The 9,722-nt window shown below is 39.7% G+C and overlaps 1 protein-coding gene across 1 annotated transcript; it reads right to left on the reverse strand.

Moving 5' to 3' along the window:
- Positions 1-5,036: 5,036 nt before the first annotated feature.
- On the reverse strand, positions 5,037-9,361 carry LOC104072009 (kunitz-type serine protease inhibitor Vur-KIn-like). Its single transcript, XM_009586473.1, has 3 exons — positions 9,221-9,361; positions 7,780-7,953; positions 5,037-5,457 (listed from the first exon to the last, which is right to left on the reverse strand). Exons 1-3 carry the CDS (start codon positions 9,315-9,317, stop codon positions 5,354-5,356), a joined length of 375 nt encoding a protein of 124 aa, XP_009584768.1. The 5' UTR covers positions 9,318-9,361; the 3' UTR covers positions 5,037-5,353.
- Positions 9,362-9,722: the final 361 nt, after the last annotated feature.

The raw sequence follows: 9,722 nt of genomic DNA on the forward strand, positions 1-9,722 counted from the left end.
CGCTGCTCTATGCAGATCACGTTTCTGCACTTAAAGGAGATTATCAAAGTGTTGGGACTCACTCCAGGTCTTGTTGGACTCATGGCAGAGTCCCTCCGCCTGGCACAGCAGAACTGTACGGGCTCCTCGTGCTCCAGTGCAGCAGCCTGGATCCATGACAGAGTAATAAATACCATTCGTCGTCATTGTTTTTCTCAGCAGACTTCCCTCTCACTTTTAGAGAGGAAAAAAAGTCTTCCTAGTCTCACTACTTTCTACTGGAGGTATTTTTATAAAGTATTCTTTTTTAACATCAGCAAAACTCAAGATTTCTCATTGTTGAAAACTATTATGATGATGGAAAGCTTTTTCCTTGTTTGATAATGAGGTATATTTTTCACCCTTTACTCTCTTGACTCTTTAAATAGCTATTATTAGTATAATCTATCCTCTTTATCTTGCTTCCCACACATAGAGAAAAATAACCCATAGAGAATAGCGTTCACATGCATTTATTAGTTACTCTGAGTTTTATTACTGCATTTCACGCTAAGCTTTAAAAATTTTAATCACGCATTGTCCTCTTTGAAAAGATGCTGCACACTTGCTTAAGGTAGTAAGCCTCCAAGAAAGCTCACTGAGCAAAAACCTTGCAATTCAGCTGGCACTTATATGAAAGTTTAATCACTCATTGTCCTCTTAGAAAAGATGCTGCACACTTGCTTTAAGGTAGTAAGCCTCCAAGAAAGCTCACTGAGCAAAAACCTTGCAATTCAGCTGGCACTTATATGAAAGAATTTAATGTGTAGTTAATATATTAAGGCCTTTAATGAGGATTTAGCATGAGAAAAAATAAGGCTTAATATTACTATATGCTCACCAGCTTGAAGTTCGGCCCCACCAAGTGAGACAATGTGATGTATTTTGAGTTCAAACTGCATTTAAAACCCTTCACACAAAAGCCATTAGGCACCTAACCAGCTGTGTCTGGAAGAGCATCCATTTTGTCCGTATTCATTTGAAATTATGGTCAGTGCTGCCAGTATAAAGGGAACCTCCATTAAAAGGGACTTGTTTTATTCCCACACAATAGATACAATGCTTTACACTTCATAAATTAGTCTTTAACTTGCCTAAACTATCTCTCTCTTATGAATAGTTCAGACATGAGCTGGGAATGCTCATCGCTCTGGCATTTGTTTGGAAATCACAGCTCATGATCACATCAGTTGCTAATACCTCAAACAGCATGCTTTTATGCATCTTGTTTACATAGGTTTTTTTAATATCATTGCTGTTCATTAGGTTTTATACACTATCATTAACACCCCTTCTCTCAGCAATGAAGTAATTTATCAGATGATAGACATTACTGTACAGGACCACCATACACTGTAAAATTAGGCTAGAAGCAAGTATCTCTGCTCTAAGTATCACCAGTGACAGTTATGTAGAATAATAAAAAGGTTTCTAGAAAGATAATGAGACAGATTTTGCTTTCAGTAACACTAATGTAAATGCATAATAATTCTGGCACATCCGCAATGTGGTTCTTCCAGATTTACATAACCATAGCTGGACTGCATTTATCCAGAAGAACAGATTTCTTGTCACTGCCTGGACCCAGAACTGCTGCCCTCAGCGGGATAGCTGACTTCAAGTTTGGGGACACAATCTTTCACCTGTGAGCTGAGACACAACTTCAGTAATTTTTTTTTTTTATGTGGCCCATTGTGTCTAGCAACCGATTTTTCTTTTTTAAATAAATGTTCTGTGTTTTCCACCTCCTCAGATGACAAGAATCAATAGAGGACCAGAGACATCTCTGGCAGTCAGAAATCCGACTCCAGGGATACAATCCAAACTCATTGCCGTTTTGCTCCTGAAGTATGGAATTGCGAGAAAGTCTTTTATTGGGGCCAATCACTGTTAAAATAGATGTGGTGAAATTTTCCTTGCCATCATTTAGATTATCAATAAAAAAATTACATCTTTCCACATGGATTTTTTTTCTTTTCTATTTTTGATAGTTAAAATTCCACTGAAATATAAAGATGAAGCCCCTCTCCAACTCTTGAAATACTTTACAAAGCAATTCCCTGAGTGTTGCCACAGGCTAAGGATGAAGAATCATTTTCATTTGTATAGTCTTTGATATAGTTCTTCACAAGATGCCACTAAGAAAAGAACTGGAATTATGGGTTGCAATGGAAAGTTAAAGAGCAGTGCTGTTATTTGCAATGGAGTTTAGTCATTGCCTATTTCAGCAACCACTGTTCAGCGGCAGGTATGACTGTCCCATGCAAATCACTAGTCAGGAGTTTCAGTGGCAGTTTGCCTATGCAAGACAAGCTGAACCCAACCGATTATAATCACTGCTTCCCTCCTCTGCAGTAGAAATTGGCGCTGTGACACACGATACCAGCTGCTGGACACTGGCTACTATAATAAAAGTTAATTTGCAGGATGGTATGGGCTGCATTAATTTTCAACGTGGCAAAATGCTAACAGTTGACCCAACCTTGGGCCAGTGCTGTTTCATCAGCAAACTGAAAAAGGAAGTAAGTCATGAGTCATATAAAACGCTGTAGATGATAGAGAATTATTTAGATTAGTCAAAGCCACAGGAGTCTGGAGGGATATTAGAGTAATGTAAGAACGTGAAGCAAAGCAGCACAGTGGCAGCTGAAATTCTTTGTAGCTAAAAAAAAAAAAAAAGAGAGATTAAGGCATTTACCTGGAAAGAAGGTACAATTTATACAAAGTGGAATAGCTTCACTAAGGGACTGAAAGAAACTTCCATGGCCTCCCCCCTTCCTTTTACCCCTCCAATCCTCCAGAATACTCCACAGCCTGCTCACTAGGAAACCCTGCAAGAATTATGGATGGTTTAGGTTAAATTTCTGTGTGATATCAGGTAGATAAGGGATTAAAACCCAAGCCTCTGATTTTTCACTGTGTACCCTAGCAGTAAGCCCTTGGACTTTGAATTATGTTTTTATGCAAGAAAAGAAAGAGCATATGGAGCAGCTGCATTACAAAGGGCTGCAGCGGCCACTCCTGCCTCCTGGATGGAGCCCAGTCCGTCAAGAAAGCTCTCGCTGAGCCTCTGAGGGGGCATGAGCAGAAGATTAACTCTTGGATCCCTTCCAGGACACTATCTGGGTATCGCATTGCCCAGGATATGTCGTGATGTGTGACCAGGCACCCAATTCTGAAACCAAAAAGTAAAGTGAGATGGAGCTGCTCTCAGATTTTGGGCTCCCTCTAAATCCCAGGTCCACTTTTGTATCCCACCCCAAGACACTCCTATAAAAGTCAAAGACCAGAGAGGTAAGGAGCAATAGTCCATTTCTTAAACACGTTACCAGAGACTATATACCCCACAGTGATGCTGTTAAAAAAACGGCCCTCCTCTATGGTTAAAAACAGTGTTTAAATTGAACTTTGACTTCCGAAACGGGCTTGTGTTCTTTTAAGCCATGGTCAGAAATCTGCAAGAAATGCAGCTGGGGTGCCCCAAATGATAGCGCTAGGTATGAAAAAACATATTCAGAGGGACACCCTGGGCTGCTGCTCTAAGCAGCATGGCCAAAACTGACAGCCCGAGGGAAGGGACATGGGCAGTGTCCATGGGTAGGGTGCCCTGCCTCCCCCAGGGAGGTTAGACTGGCCCCGTTTCTGTTTGAAGGCTGGTTACCAGAGAAGAGGTTTGGTATGGGACAAACACTCAAAACTGTGTCACTAGTTACCTGCAATTTTCTGTCAGAGTGTGCTCATTCGTCTGCACTAAGCGATAGATTAATTAAAATAAGAAGGGGTTTTGAGATCAAGAAGCAGAAACGGAGTGGTAGAAAGACTACGGCAAGCACAGCTGACCGCTTTAATTGAAAATCCAGCAGTGAGAGAAAAATCTGTAAGAAAAACAAATCTTAAGTAGTTTTCCCATCACGTTCCCTCTCCGAAATGGGGATAAAGCACACACCTGAAATTTTCTAACGGAAAGCCAATGTCATTTCAAGCAAACAGTCCACTACCCACACAAAAGCTCTTCAGATAGTGGAACATCAAACAGGAGACCCAGCAGCAGACAATCAGCTTAACTAAGCACCCCTTTGAGAGCAGCTCTTTAGGGAGAGCCAGCTGAGCCATAAAAACTGCTGGGGATGAATGACATCAATGCAATTTACTGGCTTTCTTTAAATAAAGACCTCAGCATAAGGAAATGATTTAAGAGACAACTAAACTCTGCTAGAGTCATAGTTAGTAAATAATAGGTTCCATTACACATATTGGTGTATACAACTAATTCAGGATAATTAACAGAAGCATATGACAGAACAAGCTCTCCTTTTTTTTCCCAAAAACATTTTATTAACATTACTTATGAATTCATATTTAGAAAATATTGTAGGTGAAATTAACTGAAATTCAGACATGGCTCAAATACAAAACATAAGAGAAGGTGCAATAATATCACCATAGGCATAATCTACCACAAGAAATACAATAGTGCCTCAAAAAAGGGATTACATGAGATTTGCAGAAGCTTCTGCTTTTCTGCTTTAACAGCCACTGCATAAACACAAATATCAAGATCCTCAGCAGATGTAATCAGTGTAGCTCCATTGAAATCAATAAAAATATGCTGATTTATGCCATACGACGATCTGGAGTGTAACTTAGCAGAAATTTCAAATGTCATGAGGAAGTAATGGCTATATTTTCATTTTAATACTCAAGTAGCTTATTCATTGCCTTTGTCAGAGTGTTTATCACAGTATCTCTACTCCCAGTTTTCTCTTGTGGAATGAACCAGATTTAAGTTTATACTTCTTTTACTGTTATGAAGGCTTCTGAAAGCCTTGACTATGAACGTAACTGTAAAGGACGGTCTACTTAAACGATAGCGCCAAAGTATGTAAAATGGCAGGGCAATAAACCTCTGAACACACTTTTGAAAGGTTCCTTTTCTTTGGCAAGCAGAGGATGCCAAAAAAAATCCATGGTAGAGATTTAGCTTTGTACTCTCCTTAGTTATACTAAAAGACGATTGATTTTTCAGATCTTAATTGATTTGTAACAGCTGAAATATTCTCCCAAGGCAGTAGTAACATTCCCCCATAAAAACATGGAAATCTAAATACCTGGCTTTGCCAAAGTATTACTGCAAAGACAACAGAGCAGAAGAACCAAACTTAGGTTCATTCTTCTTCTATTAAATGCAGTTCTTTATAAAAAGTAAGTTGGAAATAAAAAGCAGTTCTGAAAGACAGAACTGTTATCGGTGTACAAAACTGTGTGGAAACTATCTTACAAAAGAAGAAAGTGGAATCAAAAGAATGTGTTTCAAACACCCAAGTGCACATCAGCTTTAAGACTTTGGGTTGTACGACTGAGGTTTTTTAATCAGTTTTCTAATAATTTTTCTGCGGAATACATTCGTTGGCTTGTTGATTCTTGGTTTCTGAGTCCCTGCTAAGAAAACAAAGGAAGCAGTTAGGGAAACAGTATGACAAAACTGTTACTACTCTCTATTGTTTGGGTTTTTTTTTTTCATGTTATGCTGATTAAGCAGTTGATCCAATAATAACAAACATATTAGAAACTGTAAAATGCATTCTGGACACCCTATTCTCACACACTGTAAGGTCTCCAATGTGTCCGCCTTTGGCACCGGAGCCCTACTTTGCTGCTCTTTTCCTAAGCAAGCATCAAAGCCTTTTCTAGCTGTCCTGCAGTGACAGCAGAATGGAAGTAAACACATTGCTCTATCTGCAAAAAAAAAAAAAAAACAACTATTACTACATTTCTCTGAGCAACACTGGGGCAAAGTCTAAAATATAACCAGTGCTTGTGGGAGATGAAAAGGTAAAATGATCTGGGTTTCTGCACAGAACTGGGTTTCACACAGAAGCTGCAGAGTGGCCAGAGGCAGTCGGGGTTATCTCCAGGAATGCTTACAAAGGCCGCATGCAATGTGTGAATGCAGTTCAGAAAACAAGTACTTTGCAAACCTGACTGAAAATCTTTTGTCTTTATGCCACCTGTTTACCCGCAGGCAGAGTCCCCGTGGCCAGTTCTCAATCCTTTCGCTGTCACCCCAACGTATTTATTTTCTTTTCCAATATAAGCTTCTTTATTGAAATGAATCAGAAACCTTTTCACTCCAAAAGCTATAGATCAATTCAAACAGCAGTTGCATATTTGCACAGGGAAGGTCAACTGAATTCAACTTGAGACTCCAAAAGGTAACAGGAAAGATGCTGGGGAGGGAATTATGGGAGCGGGAGAGGAGGAGTGGCTTAAGTTTGCCTTAAAGATTTGCTTAATGTTGCTGTACACTCCCAAGCTATAGAAATGAATATGTATAGCACAACTTTAATTAGCACTAATTATGCCCTTAACTATGGGCTTTGGTTGTACCAAGCCTTACTGAATTGTGAAATCCATGTTAGTGAAAAAGCTTATAACCGATCCTTTACGTTTGGCTATCTGGTGCTCTAGTTACGAGACAGACAGCATTTCCTTACTTCTTTCTTCCACAAAAAGAGGAAGGGAGAACCCCCAGGTGGCTCTGGCTGGGTGTGGGCAGGGGCAGAGCGTGGAGGCGAGACGCTGCAGAGGCAGTTTCCTTCCTCCTCTCCTTGCGCACTTAGGCTGGAGCCTGGCCCTACCATTTCCCAGGTAGTAATAGATGCAAATTAGATAATCACAAGCATCTCAGATAGACTTAGCATGCTATTAAAGACTCTCTTATAATACGAGAATGGCAGAGACACACTCAGACTTGTCATCCACAGAAATATTACTGCCATGACTAACTGGCAGACAATATTTTTACTTCTGAGGACTGTTCTTGGGGTGCAACCCTTGCCCCAGCCCTGGATTTCCAGCCCAGAACTGAAGAATCATCTCCTGACTTAAGCCTTCTGACTACGCATCTTAAATACTGAAGTACTTGGACCTTGTGCGTATCTCATGTTTAAATAAGAGCTACTTTTTGGCTTTTTTTTTCCCCAAAGTCGATGTACATGTTAGATACAGCCTTAATTTTTTTTCCCATTAATATCAATTTTTTAAATATTGTGCTGTGTCTGCTTCGCGAGTGCTCTGGGGATCAACATATAATTATGCTTTTCTCTCTCTCATTGATTAACATATCAAATGAATTAAACTAGAGTATTAAAACTTGCAATAGCAGGTATGAACATAGGACTGCAGGTAAAAGCACGACTGTTTTGACTTACAAGCACAGCCAGTAGCTGATTTGAATAAAACCATTAAGAAAAATCAATTATCATTCTCAACCCTTCCCCCCCACAGCCACAGAAACAGTTGACTCAGCACAACTGAATAGGCAGTACTCTTTAGTGATGGAAAAGGGAAATGGGAACAGGCAGCAGGGAATCGAGGGAGGATGGTAACTGCTGAAAATGCGAAGGAAAAAAGTAACTTGATTTCACAACTTACTTTAATCCTACTTTAAAATACCTGGAGGAAAATGAGACCTTAATTAGTGTTCATGCTGGTACTGAACAGTTTAAAGACTGATTCCTTGTGGGCTCTAGTAAGTTAATTAGTCTTTTTGTGTGCCCTTCTCTACGTTTCATTCAAAAATGGTGTAACCACCTCGCATCACTCTGTTCTTGTCAGAAGGATTTAGTGTTGCATCTCAGTTTTCCCTGCCTTTGAAAACATGGAGTCCAAAATGCAAAACCCACACACTTGTAATAAGGCAAGGTGAGTATTCGGATTGCTTTTTCTGCTTGCGGCTGACAAAATACAAAAAAATCTTACCTTTTCTGCAGACATTGTAGCAATCCGTTTCAGTAACAAAGTTATTGGCATTTCCACCACAGCCGGTATATTTGAACTCCTTACATGATTTAGTCTTGGTGTCATAGTAATAGCGAGGAACAGAAGAAGAACACAATCCTTCATCCTTTGGGCTATAGCATAGCAAGGGACCAGCTTGAAAAAAAAGAAAGGGAAAAAAGAGAGAGAAAGAAAAATTACGTAAATGTAACCTCAATGCCTGGCTTCTTAAAATTTACCCTGCAATAAATTTTGTGGCTAAACAGCTCTTGTTCCTATTGAACTGACATGACTGTTACCGATGACTTCAGAGACTTACTACATCTTATTCCTGTGAGTTATGAATTTGAGAAAGCAACAGACAGTCCCAGAAAATAGGATTACTATCCCACAAGTGAAATTCATCAGATTTCCCCATTTGTGGTGCCATACATACAACAGCTGAGATATTTACATAGTCTGGCCAGAAGTCTTATTCCATATACATATAGTAATTCCAGTAGAACTACCTCTATAGAGGAAAAAGGCACTATTTTGTCTATCCTTGCTATGATTTTGCCAGCAAATCCTGCCTGCTTGCAGCAAAAAAGTACAAAACCCACCACTTTCCTCACAAGAATCATGTTTCATTTTGCCTCAATAAAATTTTACTTTTCTTGCTAGAGACCTTCTATCAATTTATTGGATGTGCAACAGAGAAATTAAAAATAATTCTGCATTCACCTATCAAAATGCTGACAATCTGTCATCAGCCAAAAATAACTGTCTCATCAAGCACTAATAAAGCTTAGGCAGTGACAGCTTTTACACATTCTTGTAGATCTCTCTTCTTCAAAGATCCTATCTGGCAGTGGATATTAACCTGCTGTTTATGACAACACTTAGCTATAGTCACCTGCTCATAATCACCACCTCTCTTCTTTAAAGCTTGTATGGAGAGACAGTGAAAAGTCATGTCAGGCAAAAAACTTTTATCAGTTGAGCTGGTGAGTGCAAAAAACCCAAGCCACCTAATACCATCTCTCAGGCCTGAATTTTAGAAAGGCACTTCCACTTTATAATAGGATATCACTGCCCTGAACGTGACTGCCACAATGTCTCATACATCTGCCTCAACACAGATCTCCAACCTTAGCTCCCTTCAGATTACACATGTACAGCTCTCTAGAAGTCAAGAGATCGGTTGCGTGTAGCTGTGGGCATATTTAAGGTCACAATATTACACTAACACAGCATTTTTGCTCTTTCAGTAACAGCTGAGACAAGTGACACATGAAAGTCTGCAGACAATATAAACATCCGCTTCACAGAAGTCTTAAAAAATACCACTGTATGGGTACCCAGAGGAAAATATCAAATAAAATATCATCTTCATATCGCTTTCAAACCATCTATTTTATTAAAAATTTGGAGCAACCATTACTTTTCTCTGGCAGACAGTGGTCCACACAAGACTGCAAATCTCTGAAGTTGTTGCCATTCCCGTAACAGCCACCATAGATGAACTCCTCACACCTCATCGAGCTCAAGTTAAAGGCGTATCTTTTTAGATGACTCCTGCAAGGTCCTCCATCAGCCTCCATCCGGCATAATTTGGGCACTTCTGCAACAAAAATAATTTCATCCCCTGTAAAATCAAGCCTTCATGCTCCCCGTACTGAACTACATGGTGGTGTAGACAAAACGCTATTACCCCGGTCGCAGGCAAGTCACAGCTTGTCCCACTACCTGCATTCTTTAATAAAGTGGGATAAGCTTTACAGGAGGAATCTGATGCATTAAATAGCAACTAGTTATAATATTAAATTACATTTAAAATATTAATAGTTAAATTCCACATGTCGCCTCCGAGACAACTCGCTCCCGGTTTCTCTGCATAAAACTGACATCGGTGGGACAGTTGCAGCGAGCAGGAAGGACAGACG

Source organism: Fulmarus glacialis, unplaced genomic scaffold (assembly GCF_000690835.1).
Source record: "Fulmarus glacialis isolate BGI_N327 unplaced genomic scaffold, ASM69083v1 scaffold11001, whole genome shotgun sequence".
Lineage (NCBI taxonomy): Eukaryota > Metazoa > Chordata > Aves > Procellariiformes > Procellariidae > Fulmarus > Fulmarus glacialis.